The sequence below is a fragment of the Zosterops lateralis genome (genome assembly GCF_965231275.1).
Source record: "Zosterops lateralis genome assembly, contig: HAP1_HAP1_SCAFFOLD_52, whole genome shotgun sequence".
Taxonomy (NCBI): Eukaryota; Metazoa; Chordata; class Aves; order Passeriformes; family Zosteropidae; genus Zosterops; species Zosterops lateralis.
This window is the reverse complement of record NW_028154612.1, coordinates 1,032,794-1,050,614: the sequence shown is the minus strand read 5'-3', so window position 1 is coordinate 1,050,614 and position 17,821 is coordinate 1,032,794. Positions and strand designations below refer to the sequence as shown.

Below are 17,821 nucleotides of genomic sequence, written 5' to 3'. Positions count from 1 at the left end.
GGAGACAAGGGCATCTGTACCTCACCAGGTATCACACCAAAAAGCAACTGGTGGCATTTTGCAAATCTGCACTCCGACACTGGGATTTGTCTCTGTTTTATTAAAACACAGGAAAATGCATGGTCCCAGACAGCATACAAGATAGCAATTCACTTCCAGCTCCTCTACAGAGGTTGTAGCACTAATGAAGCAAATCACATCTCAGGGAATATAGCCATGATTTAGTACGTGTATAACTGTAATAAAATGTTGTTATGGCTGAGATTGTTATGTTTTTAATGGAAAAAAAGAAGAATTAGGATTGAAATTGAAAAACAACCCAGTTCCCATAAAGGGTAAAAATGTGCTTGGATAAAAGGTTAATAGAGTTAATTGTGGGGAGTAATACAAGACAGCAACTCGTGCTAGAGAAGATAATTGTGATTCTGATAAAGGGGAATTGTAATTAAATAGAGGTTGGATAAACACGATTATCCTGAAAAGGTTTCTCAGCACAGTACGGGAAGGTTTTAAGATGTGGAGGCAGACGCCTGTACGTGATCTGGAAGTCGAGACACCACTGCTGCCAGCCCTGCTAAGTGCTCACCACTGCGGCACACTGCCCACGCTGCTGCTCTGGCCAGCAAAAGGCAATAAATTGAGCTCATTTTGAAGTTTAGTTCACCTGCAACACTTAACTGGCAAGTGATGTCCCTGTCTTGCTCACAACCCCCAAGATTTCTCATTTCTGCTGGTCCCCATTTCCACCCCCATCCTGCTGTGGGGGGAGCAGCTCTGGGTGCTGGCCAAGGTTGATCTGCTGCAGGGTGGCTGCGGGCTGGAGCAGGTGAGGGCATCCCTCCCATACTACGCTTTTTCCAGAACTGACAGAATTTTTTTACATGGATATTAAAACGAAATGCAGTAGTTTGATACTGAACCCTGAGAGGCAAACAGAGGCTTTCCACACTGATCTCTTTTACTGAAATGGGTATTTGTGATAAATATTTTTGATTAGCTGAGTTACAAATGTTCTACAATAACCTATATAGAGGAAGGGAATCAAATACAGCATATTTCTCCCAAGAAGAACAAAATTCCAAAAAGCTTTTTTGTTTCCTTTGTTTCCTTTAAATTGCAAAACATCTTCGCTACATTTTCAACTTTTAAGTATATATCATTAAAAAATATAAATAGACTGAATTTGAATACAGGATGGTATTAATTCACATTTTTCTAGAATTCCTATACATTATTTTACAGAACACATACACAATAAAAAACCCTGAGAATTTACTAAGAAAAACTATCAAATACTTCTGCTGTTCAATTATTTATTGTACTGTTTGGAATCACTGTATACCATAACAACATACATTCCCAGATGCCTAAGGAAAATTTCTACTGGAGTTCTATTATTTCCTATTTGGAGCAAGTGAACATCTCTCTAGGGACTCTCTAGGGCCTTTTTTCCCCCTCTCAAAAAAAGAGGGTGAAGATCTTTTTGCTTTCAAATTTTTTGGCTTTGCTTTCAAACTTTTGTTTTTCCAGTGCCAACTGTACCCCAGATCTTCAGACAGACTTCACAACCCCATATGCAGAGACCAGTTGTGAGCCCTGTCACCTTTAAGCTTGACTTCTGTCAGTTTACAAGCTGGAGTGAATCATAAAAGTGGGCTTGGGTTCAAAATGTGTCCTTGATGATTTTTGGGCATAATCTGCAATGTTTGGTTGCTGACAATATACACAGTGGAATAATCCTGTAAGTATTAGGGTGGATAGCATCTGTTGTGATAGTGAATGAGACTGAGAGCAAAGTGAAAGCTGAAAGCAAACTCCCAGCACATTTTCTTTGGCTTTTTATCTCTGCATCTGGCACGTGATACAGTAATTGTCTTACTCACATTCCTGTCTTGTTTGTTTCTTCGCTTGTTAAATGAGTTTGTTGAAGTTTCTTGTATCAGATATGCATTTATTCACAACCATTTCTAAGATCATGACTCCATTGCCTAAATCAGTTGCTGAAACTTGAATTCTGTGCAAGAAATATTTAGGTAACAAGGTTATTTTTAAACTCAGTCATGCACAACACCACCTTTGCTTCCCAATCTACATTCATTTTTTTTTACAAGAGCTTCTGTTTATCAAAGCTTATTGAGTGTTTTTTTTTTTGTTATTGGTTTTTTAATTCATTTATTTATTTAATTTTCTTATTTATTTATTTATTTATTTTTTGTTTGCTGTTGTTGCTGTTTGGATTTTTTTTAATATATATATTTTAAAGTTTCCACTCAGTTCATTTCCTAGAGGGATTTTCTTTTTGTTGCTATACAGCAAGTATACACAGGATCTAGAATCAAACACAGGTCATAGAGATGACACAGTAACATTATTCCCATAAACCACCTCTAAGGATATTGGCTGCCTATGAAGCATACATAGGGTTTGGCATCCACAAAAATGAATGTAGAGATGGGAAACTTAAGACCAAGTTGTACACCTACTTAAAACACATTTTGAATAGTCTGCCACACAGTGTTTCTGGAAAAACAACCTTTCACTGGTGAGTAACATATTTCCGATTCCTAAAGGAGGGGTTTTAAGAATACTACTTTTATTTATTCTGCAACAATCAAAACTGAACTCTGAAAAATGTGTTTAATTTCTATGAAAACTTAATTTCTTTGGCTCTGACTTGCTAGCAGTGATTTTTTCCCCCAATACTTGAGTAACAATAACATGACACATTTACTTCAGAAAGTAACTGGCAGATGCTGTAATTTTGTTTTCCCAAGGGAAAAAGAAGTGAGAGCTTTAAAAAGGAAATAGTGAAATGGTTACTGCTTGTGTTTACCGACAACTGAAGGTGAATCTTTCAGTTATTTTGCTGTCTCCCCAGCCTAACAGCCTCCAGTGAGAGGATGGAACACTGAGCTCTGCCATGGAGAAGGATCTCTGCACGACTTTCTGGTAGTACAATGATCCAGTGAAGCAGGGGCAGCTCCATATGGAAAACTGAGGCTAACACTCTTTGGAATTACCAAAGCGGTGTTCTAAAACATTGTTTAAACTCAGTGAACACAGCTATTCCCCTCCAGTGCAAACTACCACCAGGAAAGATGATACTGCACAAGAGATCAATGTTCAGTATTCCAAATGTCTTGTTCAACTAATCTTCACCTAATTTTGATTACAGTGTCTCCATAGATGCATTTGTATGAAACAGAATTTAAGAAAGCTTTGTAAGCATGGGTGCCAGCCAAGTCCACAAAGAGAACTTCAGCCTCAGGAGAAATATGGAAAGAAGTAATCAGTTCACATAAGACTTCTGTTAGCAAAAAATGTTTGACTTTTATTTCTGCAGACAATCTATATTTCTAAAAAGCTTTAACACTCCTGAAGTTTCAAGAGGCTTAAATAATCTTGCTGGTGATAGGTATCCAGCTAGTAGAAAGTTGACAAACAAAGCTATGAAGTGTTTTTTTTTTTTCTTCACTGATGAGATGTTCCTAGAAAAAAGATTACAAAAAGCTTCCTGCAATGAGATTGGAAAGCATTTGAGCCTTGTATTTGTAATTCATTCAAATTAAGAACATTAAGGTCAGATAAAGGTGGATTTCTTCTGCTACTTTTTCTGTCTTAATTTTATCAAGAATATTCTCAGCTTTTTCACAACACAGGAGAAATTATGTCCTTCACAGCTGTGTCCCTCATTCATGAAATATAAAGAAGCATCCTGGTAAATCTCAGCTAGCAAGGTGATGCAGGCAGTAAAAGAAAATAATGTGGAACATTTTACGGATCAAAGATGCCATGATAAACACCACAGGTGTTTATCAGATGTAGATACAGACAAGGTGGCAAAGAGAAGTTTAAATTAAATATTGTGGTTTTCAAAACATTTTGAAGGTGATGTCCAACCCAAATCTCCCCTGACAGAGGTTGAGGCCATGTCCTCTTGTCCTGTCACTAGTTGCCTGGGAGAAAAGGCCAATCCCCACCTTGCTACAACCATGCAGAGCAGCATGGCAAACACCGGAAAGAGCAGATGGTAGTGATGTTCTGCTTGCTGGTAATTTATTTAGAAGACACCAATATTAAAGTGTTTATCTTCAGTTGTTTGCCATGGGTGTGTGTGCCTCCACCATTCCTACCCTTACATGCCTAGATCTCTTTTGCATCACTAACATTCTTACTTTACCTTTTTACTACAAAGGTATCCAAAATGAAAACAGTAGAGTTCTGTCTACAGTTAAACTACCTCTTTCTTTATTGCAGTGGTAGTGGGAAATCCAAGCCAAGGAAGACAAAAAACTCCCCATCCAAACCTAAATCCTTGAAAAACTCAGGTTTTGGGTGTGCAGAAGTATTATCGATCATTAGACTGTTCATTAGGAGGCATTATTTTCCTATGTCAAGAATATCTTCCATGATAGTTCTGCTATATTTCATTGGTTTCACTTTAAATCCCTTATCTGTTATTATCAAAAGTCCTTAGTGGAGGTCCTGAGAGGCTACTTCCCATAACACAGCCCTGAAGCTGGGAGACACAATTGGCAACACCACACAATTCATGTGTAGCCTGGCTACAACATCATTATCCAATGTGAGATAAGGCAGCAGCTTTGATCGTTGGCTATCTGTTGTCTTCTATAACAATGGTTCTTCTTGGATAGGTCTCAACGTCCACAATAATATAGTGAACCTTGAATTTTCCTGTTTCAAGATTCTGCAAAGAAAAAAATTCAGAGTGTTTTTTTCTCTTTGGTAGTTTAAATTCATGACTTGTCAGGTTGTCAGGTGTATCAAGCAATTGTACATACCTCTTTGACTTCCACATGGACCGTTCCCTGTTTCCCTGATTCAATGCCCTCAATATAGAACTTCAAACGCATATGTTTCAGTCCGTCCTTTACGTATTCAATGTGACTAAAAACAGCAACAGAAAACAAAAACCCAACCACCCAGCAAGAATACAGATTATATGCTAGTTAAGACTTCAAATTTAAACTTACTTAGAGGAGTTGCTTACTTATTTTGTAAGAAAGTGTATTCCAGTGGTGTCCTTACTCTACCTTGGGTTCCTTCTCTACTGCTCCTCTCAAGCTTTACTGTCAGTGCCTAAGGACTAGTGGAGTTAGAAGAGCTAATTAGCTGCTGAGGATTAAGAGATGAAATGCTTAAATGTCCTCACCCCAGTCCTCCCCTCAAAACTGAAAAGCAATCCAGTGCTGAAGACTATGGAAATGCCTTGTATTAATTCTAAAAAAACCCAGATTTGAAGCCTGACATCTAGAAAGGGACCCCACATCACCAAGAATTCCAGAGTTATTTTAGGCACCTAAACTAAGTTATCAAACCGAAACACACACAGCATATTTTTTCAAATTAATTATTAGGTTGGTTAAACCACATCAAAACAAACAGTTTACTATGTGCAAAGTTACTTTGGCAATAATTTTGTTCTGCTGAAATTGTGTAACTTTGGCACTGATATGAGATCTCCAACCTAAATGCTGGTATTCAGACTGGAGTTGGGTTGCGCTCAAGTATTAAATAAATAGCACATCACTTTCAAAGTGACCACTTTGGGAAACTAATGACCCCATTAGAGTTCTGGTTTATGTTTCCTACTGAAAATATTAACTGCTGCTTAGCACCAATCTCTTATTTCCATCAGTCATGCCCAGGTACACACTGTGAAATAAACTTCCAATATAGTTTAAAGTGACATGATGGTAGAGAGAACAAATATGAAAGAAGAGCCTTACTGCAGTAAATTTACATTCAGGGTATTCATACACAAAAAAAACCTGTAGATTTTTGAGACATTTAAGATCATTCTTATACTGCAGATGCAAACTCTACAATCTTACACAGTTCTCATCTCAAAAATTTATTTAAGATACTAGTCATTCAAAATAATGGAAATTAAATACTAGGAAAGCTGATTCATAGTACATTTACTTATTTACAGACAGGTGCTCAAGATGTTTGTGCACGTTGATTTCATTTAGCAGCTTTACTTTAAACATTTTTTCACTGAGTCTGGTGAAGAGATAGAGCTTCAATGATGAAAAGCCACTTTCCTCAGACCTAACAAGGAATCTCAATTTCATGGTTCAACCTCTGTCTGGGCTTATGTGTCTCATCCTATATGAAACCTCACTGAATATATTCCTGCCAAATAACCCAATAAAGGCAAAGCAGGGAGGACTTACGTTTTGTAAGAAATAGTTTTCTTGTTTCTTTTAAAAGGAAAGTAATAAAAAGACACACTCATGAGAGGTTAAGGTGATAGACGTTCTGTTAAATATGCAGTAGAGATGCTGCTTCAAGTACCAAAAAGCATCCTGTGTATCAGCTCAGTATAGTTTCAGACTGTAAACTTCTGTCAGATTACTGCTCTCCTCATGCAAGCCTAGGCCTCTGCACTACTGTTTTCAGGCTCATCCCATTTTCTGGAGAGCTCTATGTTTACCATGATGACCATTGCTTGTTCTGAGGCATTCAGAATTGGCATTTTATATTATATGTACACTGTACTTAGTGATATATGGCACACAAGAGGCACTGCAAAAAAACTTCTATGTTTGATCAAAAGTGACAGGATATGTTACGTACAGTTCATCACTCTAGAACTAACTTGTGATCCAAAAATATCTTTGCTGTGCAGAAACTGATGTCTTTATGGGGCAAACACCAAGGGGTATCTGACATGCTGTCGTCTTCCTCTTCTTGTTGCCTCTCCGTAACCTTTGATAGATTCACCAAAAACACCAATTATCTACAAGAGAAAAGAGGTTTGAGCTGTCAGAAGGGATAACATACAAACAGGTATTCCAGTATCAGCTCACGCCTCTGCTGTGAATACACCCTCTTTTAACAAAATGCCCCTGGAGAATCTAACATGTCAAGAATAGGAGTGTTTATGAAAAAAAAAGAGTTTAAGAAAAATGCCTCTGTATTCCAGTCTTTTTTTTACAGTTCTGTATTAAATGCCTAAAATAAATCCTATTGATATCTTCTATTTGTACTGTTCTCTGAGATGAAGATGTGGAAATTGACATTTTGTGTAAAAAGAAAAAAAAAAAAAGCACAAAATATTTGCCTATGTCTCCTCCAAGAGAATGTTTCAAAGTTTAAAATGCAAATGCATTCCCCTTCCTATTATCTAAAAACCACGACTGAATAAGAAATTCAGTAATTTTTTTTTTCAGATCTATAAAATCAGAGTAGATCAACATAGTCTTAAACTTACTTTAAATTTGGTTAGAAGAAGAGAAGTTTTACTGTGCAAGTACAGGAAAGAAGTATTAATTCTACAAACTTGTTCCAAAGCAGTCTTTTTATTGTTACTAGAGCAACGACTTGTCACTTCATTTCTAGGTTACCTTCAAAGGCATCTGCTACAATCTTTTCTGAAGGATGTTTTGTCTGAAGTAGTGTTTTTTAAAATCTAGTTTCACACTGATTTTTTTGTTTACACCTAGCTATGATGACTGTGTGATCCCATGACTGTTCTCTGCCTGTTTTCCTGTTAGCCAAAGGAATGCTAACTGTGCTTCAAATGAAGAATTTCAATTCCTGGGTATCAGTGCAGTGCTTCACAGAATGACAGAACCATAGGGAAGTGTCACAATAGAGTAAGAGTGTTGAGAAAAGGCAGCAGGTTAGATCTACACAACTTAGTGGGACTAGCTGCCTCTCTGACATGGAGAATTCAAGTTCTATATTTAGCAGGCACTTAGGTAAGTCCCTAAGAGTTTCTGTATGGTGACACAAGCCCAGGCTCTGAAAGACAGACTGTATTTCCATCAGTTTTTATGCTGTGGCACACTCACTTGGCTTCTAGCAGGCTAGTTCAATGCTTGCACTGACCTGTCCTGATGAAGGCTCTGCTCTGGAGCTGACCCACCCCATCCCAGCTAAAAGCACTGGCAGAACTGCTAAAGCACCACACGGGTCTTCAAGTAGCTTGTGAGATTCCTAGTGTGAAGTTTTGACTTGAAGAAAGGCAGTAACTACTGAGAAACACAAACTGATGACTGAAGTTCAAAAACCAACCTCGGGGTGAGATCTGCATTTCTCCAAGGCATCTCCATAGATCTTATTTGGACTAGAAGAAGAGAATAGCTCTTTAAAAATCACATAGAACAAGCCACCTGTAACAGAGACAACAGCAGATGAAATGAGAACTTATGAAACCAGATGGAATTAACGAAAAGTGTCTTCTGATAAAGAATGTAATTTAAAAAAAATAACCTGTAACACCAATTCCAACAAGCACCACAATAAAATAGGTAAAGTCTCTTCCAGCTCCTTTCACTGAAATAAAAAAGATAATAACACATAAGTTGCAGCCTTGGATAACACTTGTATGCCTTTCTTACATAAATGCTCTTCTGTTAGTCTGTAGTTCAAACAACGTTTTACCAGAAGAAAAAATTCCAGTAACAGTTTCCATAATGCCACATTGCTGTAAAACAGGCCAAGGAACATCTCTTACATTGTACAGGTCATGTTTACATGTCAGTGTTAAGCCTTATTACTTTCGGTTTGCCAGATGTTTGCAAGATCCAAAGTAGCAATTACTGCTACTTCTTGGGTACGTGAGAGCTAGATTTTTTAGGAACTAATGAGGCATTTAGCACTGCAGTATTCACACTACCACCTAAACGCACAATCACTGCAATCCTTATGCAAAGAAAAGAAGTAAAAATAAAAAAGTGAAAGCTTAAAAGTCACACACACTGAAAATAACCGGTTTTATGAATTAGCAATCAATAGAACAGTAAAAGGGGCAATATTAGCCCCAAAACAATATTTTATTTATTAACAAAACTAACTGCTGTTTGATTAGTTTTTATCTTTCAATTTTGATCTAAAGTACAAGTGTCAGTATATACTTCAAAGTAAGTCATATGAGAGTCTCTCTTTCAAAATATTTGAGTATTTGGAAAGAGACTACTATCTTTTAGTGGCAGTGTGCATTTTAGTGGAGTACAAGTTAAGGAGGAAACGTTAGTAACTATTTCTCCTGCAGTCTTCTAATTAGTTGAAGGCGTTTTTTGTAAATCATTTCAAAGTACTTAAACTTTCTGAGGCTAATTATGCAGTAATCACTTTTCACTGAAGTGAATGAGTGAAGGCAATCCATCACGTGTAGTGACGATTTGGTTGGAGGTGAATTTATCCCAACAGCCCTACAGTCAGGCTGCATGTGATAGGTTTTCCTTCTGAAAAGGAAAATGAGAGTCTGCTACACCTTGTGCCTGATAATTACTTAAATCCACAGATTATTTAGAAGAAATCACATAATTTGTTCTGATTGTGCAACGCATATATAGAAATGTAATAGCTGCTCCAAACAATATGATGCGAAAAGAAACCGGCTCGGTGTGCTGAGATTTATTTTTTTTTTTTTCCTAGATACTTGATGTTTGGAACTACAAAACTTTAGCTGAGCAGCGTACAGCATCCTGCGCCTTACCTTTCTGAGCCGCCGACACCAGCGTCTCCTCGTTCAGTGCCCTTTGCACGGACACATCTTTGCTATCGCCGCCAGGCTTTGCAGCTTTCAGCCCTCCTGCCTGGGTCCCGATTCCCCGACGGGCGGCCCTGAGCAGCAGCGGGGGCTGGTGCCACTGCCCCAGGCAGGAGCAGGAGCAGGAGCAGGCCCCGGTGCCGGTACCAGTCCCCAGGATCGCCCACCCGCGGGTGGCGAGCAGCCAGCGGCCCAGGCAGCGCCGCCCGAGGGAGGCCCGGGGCAGCATCCCGGGCACGGCTCCGCCGCCTCACAGGGGCACGGCCGGGGCAGGCCCGCCGGATGGACACTCTGTGCCGCTTGCCACCGCTCTCCCGGGGAACCCTCGGGGAAGTGCCCGGGCGGCCTCCGGCCCCCAGCGGCCGCTGCCCCAGCTCAGGAGCCCACCCGAACCTTTGCCGCCGGCCGCTGCTGCCTGCCCCCGCCCCGGCGGAAATGTTTGGGGCGGCGGAGCGGCGGGCCCTGGGAGCGGTAGTTTGAGCGGGCTCCCTCTCCCGCCCGCCGCCGGGAGCGGCTCCCAGCGAGGTCACTACAGCGCCCGCCGTGCCCAGCACCGCCACCGCCAGGGCCACGGCCCGCCCTCCGCGGGCGGGGACACACCGCCCCTCACAGAGGGGCTGCTGGCGGCGCCTGCCGTGCCCGTCACGCCGTTAAAGCTGTGTTTTCATGCCTGTGTTTTTTCTTGGTCTTGTATGTTATGAATAAAAATGGGCGGAGAAAATATCAATCTCCATAAACGCCTTTATTAATCAGCTCTTATTAATATTTGCCCGAGGGGTTTGGTCGCCGTGGAGGAGGAGGGCTTTATCAGCTCTGCTGCATGCAATTCAACAGAGTTGGAGGACCGACCCTCGCTGGGAACAAACCCCAGAGTCCTGTCAGTTCTTTGTTTTCTCCTGTGGTCTCATCTCTGGTTTGGTCTTTTTAACTTACGGCTAGTAAGCAAAACCGGAGAAATTAGCTCTTTTGATTCCTCAGGGTCTACACGGCTGAGTATTAGTTCTTATCCGTTTTAATTTTACTTGGTTTTTATTTGATAAGGGGTTTTTTATGTTAGATTTCATCCCGGGACGCTTCTGGAGTTTTTAATTTGCATGCGGGATCACCGGGGCGGGCACTTGGAGCTCTTTGCGGCCACGTGGTAGTCTTTGCCGCAGCAATGGCGTTTCGGTCTCACGCTGCTTCACAGCGGCGGCAACGTTGTGGGGGTTTGGGCCGGGGCTTGTGCGGTGGGAGGTGGAACGTGGCGGGTGTGGGGTTTTTCTCTTGAAGCGGGGCAGCGGTCCGGCCAGCTTGGGGACGCTTCATCTGGCCGAGGCGGCTGACCGCGTGGCGGCTGCGGGCAGACAGGCGGCCGCGGCTCTTTTCTTCGCTCCGGCATGGGGAGCGGCTGGGGCTTGGGGAAAGGCTGCTCCGCGGCTGCGGGCGGGGGCGGCCGGGGTTTCTTTGCGCTGGACCGGCGGCGCCTGACTGCGGGCGGCTCCGTGGGCTGGACGGCCGGGGAGCATGGCAGCTGCGGGCGGCTCTGCAGACCCTGGGTTTTCTCCCCCGCCGGCTCCCGGCCGCGGATGGGGCTGGAGAGGGGCTTTTCCGCGGCGAACCGGGGTGGGGACGGGACAGCCGGCTCTCTCCTCTCTCCTTGTCGGTGGCAGAGCCGGCCGCTCTGCCGCGGCTCCCTCGCCCCGTTTCCGACCTGGGATGGGGGGGCGCAGCGCCCGAGAGTTTCTCTACGGGAACGGGCTCCCTGTTTTTAAGGTGGTCTGGGAGGAAAGGTGCCACGTGCCACTGAGGTGGCTTTTTACTGTTTTATTTTTATCATTGTACACGCATATGTGTTAAAGAGATGCAGTTGACATTTCCACAGATAGGGCCGGCTAGAGTGATCTGGACAGACTAAATGGGTGGGCCGAGATGGACGGCCCGAGGTTCAACAAGGCCCAGTGTCGGGCCCTGCCCACAACAGGCTGGGGCAGAGGGGCTGGAAAGCTGCTGGGGGAAAAAGATCCGGGGGTGCTGATCTACAGCGGCTGAATATGATAATATGATATCAGTGTGTGCCCAGGTGGCCAAGGAGGCCAGTGGTGACCTGGCCTGTGTCAAAAGCAGTGTTGTGAGCAGGACTGGGAGGTGATTGTCCCACTGTATTGGCACTGTTGAGGCCACACCACTGAGAGTACTGTGTTCGGTTTTGACACCCTCGATTTAAGAAGGACATTGAGTTGCTGGAGTGTGTCCAGAGAAAGGCAGTGGAGCTGGTGAAGAGTCTGGAGCACAAGTCTGAGGAGTGGCCGAGGGAGCTGGGGATGTTTAGCCTGGAGAACAGGAGGCTCAGGGGGACTTGATCACTCTGCACAAATGCCTGAAGGGGGGCTGTGCCAGGTGGGACTCGGCCTGTTCTCCAAGAGGAAATGGCCTCAAGCTGTACTAGGGAGGTCTGGGTTGGATATTAGGAAGAATTTCTTCACAGAAAAGGCGATTAGACATTGGAATGGGCTGCTCAGGGAGGTGGTGGAGCCACCGGGTCTGGAGGTGTTTAAGGAAAGACTGGAATCTGCACTTAGTGCTGTGGTCTAACTGCCGTGGTGGTGTTTGGTCATAAATTGTAAAGTAATCTCAGAGGTATTTTCCAGCCTAATTAATTATGTGATTCTGAGACCCGAGCCCACAGTGCCCGAGAGCTCGGAGCTCGCCGTGGAGCCGGGGCGAGGCTCAGGCACCTCCGCCGTCCCCGTTACCGCCTCCCCCGTGCCCGCCCGGCCCCGCTCCAGCCCCGCCCGCCCTCAGCCAGCGCTCCCGGCCCCGCTCGGCCCCGCCTCGGCCCCGCCCGCCCTCAGCCAGCGCTCCGGGCGCCGCCGTTCCGGCCCACCCCGCCCCAGGGCGTGCCCCGGGGGGTGGCTGCCCTTGTTCCTTCCCTGCCCTCCCCGCGGGCGGTGCGAGGCCGGCGCTGTCCCATGCTGGAGCGGCCATGGCGACGGGCCGGGGCAGGTAACCGTGGGCTCTGCCGGCCCGGGGCCGCCCGCTCGGCCTTCTTCACCTTTAACGGGGAGGGGGGTTTAATTGTTTTCCCTCAGCTCCCATTGCTCCTCTGAAAAACTTATTTCACGTGTTGCACGGCTCTGGTTTCCAGCTCTCGAGTCTTCGCGGCGAGGGCTGTGGGCATGGTACTCTCCTCTCCTGGCCCAGTGGACGCCTTGCAGTGGAGAACGCTGGTGTTGCCAGGTGCACAGAGGCCTGGGGTTAACACTTTTTTTCCTGCCTGGGGAGCCTAAACTTCTGTGTCCTTCAGCTTGGAGGAGATGCTGTAATGGGTACCCACAAAGTTAGTTTAGTGGCTGCTTTATACGTCCAGGGTGGTTTGGGTTTTGTGATAAATAGGAGGGTTTCGCTGTGGAAGGTGTGATTACCGTAATTCTTACAGTACAGGGTAGGCTTTCAAAATTTTAAAGCATCAGTCTTAGAGGCAAAGTTGAGAAAACAGATTTTTCTGCTAACCCATTTCTACAGCCTTAGGTTTCATAGCAGTTTCATTCCCCCTGCTGTTTTTTGGGTGGGTTTTTTTGCCTTTTTTCAACCTGCTAATGGATTGGGGTAATATCCACCCTTTAAAAATTAAATTGAAATAGACAGCTGAAGGAAAAAAAAAAACCCACAACCAACCCATGCCAAAACATCATTGTAATTTTTCTTTTTCCCTGCATACGCTTACAGAGGTGGAGGAGACACGTTTTTTCACTACTTAAAACTTTGTGTACATCATTTGAAATGTTTCTCAGAAGACAATTGTTTGCTGACCATCAAAAAACCAAGGCACATTGCAAGTATTATAGGGTATGAAAATGAAAATACTGGAAAAGTGAGCCCCACAGGTTGAAAGCTAATGAAAAAGCAATTGAAGTTGTGCCTCTTGAGTAAGATCATCTCAGTTCTAGAAGTCTCTAAAGAGGGGGTGTAACAGCTGTCATTGACTTTCATCTTAGGCTAATCTGCCCAAACTGTGTCAATGCAACCTAAAAGCATTTTGTTAATGCTAATTTAAAATCTTAGCACACGCAGTACTTGAAAAGTAATTTATGGATTCGGTTGCTGTTTGTTTCTTCACACCTTGAGAATATTTTTGTTTTGGCGAATACAAAAGTTCAGCAGATTTTTTTTAAAATTGAAGCTTACAAAAACAATAGCTATTACATTAAAGTTTTCAAGGCACCCACGGGCAAAATGTTTCTTCCCTCAGATATTTCTCCCTGGAGTGAAGAAGGGAGAGGTTAGTGGTTAAAATGAGCAAGAAGGACAGTCTGTGCAGTTTATGCTTGTCCAAGGTAGCTTATTTTAAAATCCAGAATCCAGCTTCGTATCTGAATTATTTCTGTGCCTGGAGTTTGTGAAATTGCGTCCCTAGAGAGTATGCCCAAACTCTCTGCTTTCAGCATGGATTTAGGGCAGAATAGCCTGGGATGTGCTGCCCTGGAACATACAGAAGTGATGGCTCTGCTGCTGTTGAACACAACTTGTGTCTCTAAATCCCTTTAACAGCAGTTTGTTACTGCTTCATCATCTAAGTGTTTAGGGCCTCATCATCTAAGTGTTTTTGATAATGATACATTAGTAAAACCCTTTGTTTGATCTCCAGATTGTATTTATTACAAGACTACTTTTTTGTAGTTGTTAATGTAGTTGGTTAGCACCCAAGCTCAAATGTGCATGTCTTTTTGTTAAGCTTGTAACAATTCTTAGTAAAGTGTCTTGGATATTTTTGTTTTGTTTTACATAGCACAGTTGACAATGTAGGCCAGCGCTGTTAATTTATTTTGATTTTTTTTTCTTTAAGCATAAATCAATCTTAAATCAAGAACTTATTAAATGTATATGATAACCATATACTTCAAAATTAGCTATTTCCCCTCCATATGGTTTGGTTGCCTAGAAACCCCGAGCTGGTTTGACCAGGTGTTGGAAATCTGCTGGCAATTTAAAGCGTCAGTAATGCAGTGAATGGGGAGCTCTGCTTGTTCAGTGGCATCCGAGGGTATGAAGTGTAAGGATTTGGTTTAAGATTGAAACTCTGTCCCCATCTTTCTCTGTGGATTAATGATAGGATTTGTTTGCAATTACAGCTGACAAAGACCTTTCTATCAGAAAACTTGGGAAAATCTGTGAGCAGTTGGATTGTAAGAATTTGTGTTAGAAATATGCAACGTTTCTTCCTTTTCTATCCCAACTGTGATGTGGAAATGTTGCCAGAGCAGGTTCTTTCACCATGGTGTGCAAGAGACCAATCCAGACATGGAGTTATTTGATGTATTTACAGTTCTGCACAGTGCTGGGTGGCATTTAGCAAAGGAAGGAATTAGTTCCTTGGCTACAAGCTACATAATTCTCTTATTAATTAATTTTCTATCTTCTGTTGGTTAACAATTCTCTTGCTTCTCATGCTGATTAGTTTGCATGCTCAGTCTTTCTCTTTTTTGAGTCAGTGGTGGCAGTCTCACATTTCTGGAAGCTGTAGCTGATTTCAGCACAATTGCTGAGTTGGCTTTAATAGTTTCTTCCTTATCTTGGGAGTTGTTCCAGGTATCCCTCTGGCCTGTAAATTCTGCATTCTTTGTGTCCACTCTCAGTGGTCATCCTTCTTCCCAAGCTTTGTTAACCTCTCACTACATCTGAAATCTTTGAAGCGTGTCAAACCATAAACCTTACTAAAGCAATTCTACCGACAAGTAATTTGTCTGTCTAACACCTAGACATCCCTTAGACCTTGTTAGCTGCTCTCTGTTTCATGGGTTAAATCTCCTTTCTTTTTGTTTATGCTTGAAAGGATACAAATTCTTTTTGAACCTCAGCAGTTTCTGAGGAAGTTTCAACGTATTGTTTTTATCTGGTATCTTTTAATCGCTTAGCAAAGTTGAGTGGCTCAAAAATGTCTCTGGAGTAATGTTGTGAAACAGAAGAATAATCAGTGAGTTTGACTTGCTGCAGGGGCCTCAGTGGAGCTTGGCTGTAGTGGCCACAGGGGTGCAGCTGTCTAAGGGTAATAAACCTCTACCAGATTCAAACTGATTTGGGGGAGCAGCAACACTATTATTGCCTTTGCCTGCTGTGAGAGATCAATCACAGGGTTGACAGCTGTGAGTTTAAATCTGAATCTTCCTGATGCCAGGTATTTTAACTTGGGTGTAATTGTTCAAATCATAATGATTGCCACGTGGTGTATTCCCTGCATCCTGCCTTGGTTGAAGTGTTGTGTCTAGGTGTGCGCAATATGCGTATTTCTTCATTTTGTGAATATGTGTTAACAGCTTTTCCTTCTTACAAGTAGGTTAAGGACCTTTGCTGCCAGGCCTGGGGAATGTTCTGAAAGTGTAAATGCTGGCATTGAAAGTCTGTATTTGACACCTCCCAGAAAACTGAAACGAAACATGAGCTTTGAGAGGTGAGTATGTCTGTGAGTAAGTCACCCTGTAAACTGCCTTTTGACTGCTTGCAGTAATTGTATTCATATCTTGGAGATTTCTATGTCAAATATTCTGAGTTGAAAAGATTTTCTTTCCTGGCCTACTTTGGGATCCTGTGTTCACCTTCTAATGTTTTCTGGCATGGTTCTCCTTTGTGTTATTTGCTAGGTTCATAAGGATTATGTAGGTTTTCCAAGCCATGTGAAGCCTTCAGCAACTTCTTTGGAAGTCATGGGCAGTGTTGTTCCTTGAGAATAAAAATTGTTATTTTATTACTTCAATAAAAGCCAGATTGGAATTAAACTTCATGTGTTTCTCTTGGTTATTGGTTGTCATCAAGTGTATCTTAGTGTATGGAGAGGCTGAGAATGGTGGATTGGGATAAAAGGAGGGAGGAATTACTGGCTGCTGCATATTTACTGCAAGGTAAATGTTTCTCTTGCTGTTTGGCAGTGAAAGAGTAGTTTCAATATAATTATGAGTTGTTTTCTTTTTGAAAATCAGTTACATTTTTACAAAAAATATTCTAAGACTATGTTACCTGAAAAAGCAATTAGTTTTATACATTTGATCACTACTGTGTAGTGATTTCTCTGTTTTGCATTGGATGGCCAGTTCAGCACCTCTGTGCTGTCTGACTGGTGTGATAGTGAGAGAAAAAAGAAAAAAAAATCAGCTTCCTTCAAAGGAGAAAGAATACAGCTGTAAAAACTGCTGTTGAAAATTCTGGATCAAGTATATTATTTTAGCTAATTTGCAGCTTTTTAAGGTATCACTTCTAAATTGTCTCTGGAATGAGTGCACTAATTGCTTTGGACTTAGAGTTTATGAGTTATTTCACATAATAACAGTGCAAGTTTTTGCATGTTATTTCTATGTCAATGTAACTAAGATTGTGAGTTTAATACAAACATTGAGGTATTGGCATTGTTGTGCTACCCTTTAAAGCTCTCTGCTTCTGAAACAGTGTCATAAATCAACAAGTGTTGCAAATAACCCCGTAGTAAAAGGACAAGAGGCACAGATGGGGTGTTGACTTTCACAGCACCTTTTATTTTCAGCAGTGATTTTGATGTGGCCATACTCAATGCTCAAAAAAATTAAGAGTATAAAATGCGTGTATTTTAAACTCTGCAGCTATGAGCTACTGCTCAAATTGTATGAGGTTCATGTCTGCTAATGCAAAAATCACTTTGGCTCAATCCCAGGGTATGTTCTGCTTGTCATGCCTAGACTGGCTCCTGCATTTCAGGCAGCCTTCCAGATGCAGAGACATTGGCATTTTCAGGATATCACTTGGCTCTTACTTTGAAGTTCACATCTTTCTGCTGACATAAATGAAAACTGCACAAGACCCCTGAGCACGTACAGTTTGGAGATGATGATGAGGTAGAGCATGATCTTGCTGTTAGACTAGGACATTTCTGTCCTGGTGCGTTCTCAGGCCAGACGCGGCAGTCAAAAGGGAGAGTGAATGTATCTGCAGTTTTGCAAATGCTGGTGATTGTGGAATAAACGTTAAAATCATGGTACAAGCAGTAAGGAACTGAAGCTAAATGAGATAGTTTCATATCAAACATAGTTAAAGTTAACAAAGTCTAATAAAACCTCAAACTTACAACTTTTTTGTGTAATCGTGCTGTGCCACTGGAATAAGTTGTGATGAATTATTTTAGGCAAATGCCACATACCAAAGAGTGAAGTTACAGCCCAAACTCCACAATTTAACTCTTTAGGTGATTTTTTGTTTCATCTGTTTACAACCTGCTGCTTTCCACCTCTTCTGTTTTTGTCTGGTTTGAAATTAAAATTCTCTGCCATTGTAATTTCTGGAGTTTGCAGGCAA

General features: G+C 42.3%; 2 protein-coding genes across 2 annotated transcripts in view; one reads left to right on the top strand and one right to left on the bottom strand.

Annotated features, from left to right (window-relative positions):
* Nucleotides 1-3,305: 3,305 nt before the first annotated feature.
* On the bottom strand, nucleotides 3,306-12,493 carry LOC310923417 (uncharacterized protein; the record flags this gene model as incomplete). Its single annotated transcript, XM_083885433.1, has 8 exons — nucleotides 3,306-4,708; nucleotides 4,803-4,910; nucleotides 6,695-6,766; nucleotides 8,047-8,144; nucleotides 8,245-8,307; nucleotides 9,473-9,775; nucleotides 10,853-11,253; nucleotides 12,393-12,493. 8 exons carry the CDS (start codon nucleotides 12,491-12,493, stop codon nucleotides 4,616-4,618), a joined length of 1,239 nt encoding a protein of 412 aa, XP_083741559.1. The 3' UTR covers nucleotides 3,306-4,615.
* Nucleotides 12,492-17,821, top strand: part of LOC310923422 (F-box only protein 15-like) — a gene marked incomplete at its 5' end in the record, with an annotated part of 24,309 nt that continues 18,979 nt past the window's right edge. Inside the window, 2 exons of the mRNA XM_083885436.1 lie at nucleotides 12,492-12,511; nucleotides 15,840-15,953. Coding sequence (XP_083741562.1) covers nucleotides 12,492-12,511; nucleotides 15,840-15,953 — 134 coding nt within the window. The remainder of the gene's footprint in view (nucleotides 12,512-15,839; nucleotides 15,954-17,821) is intronic.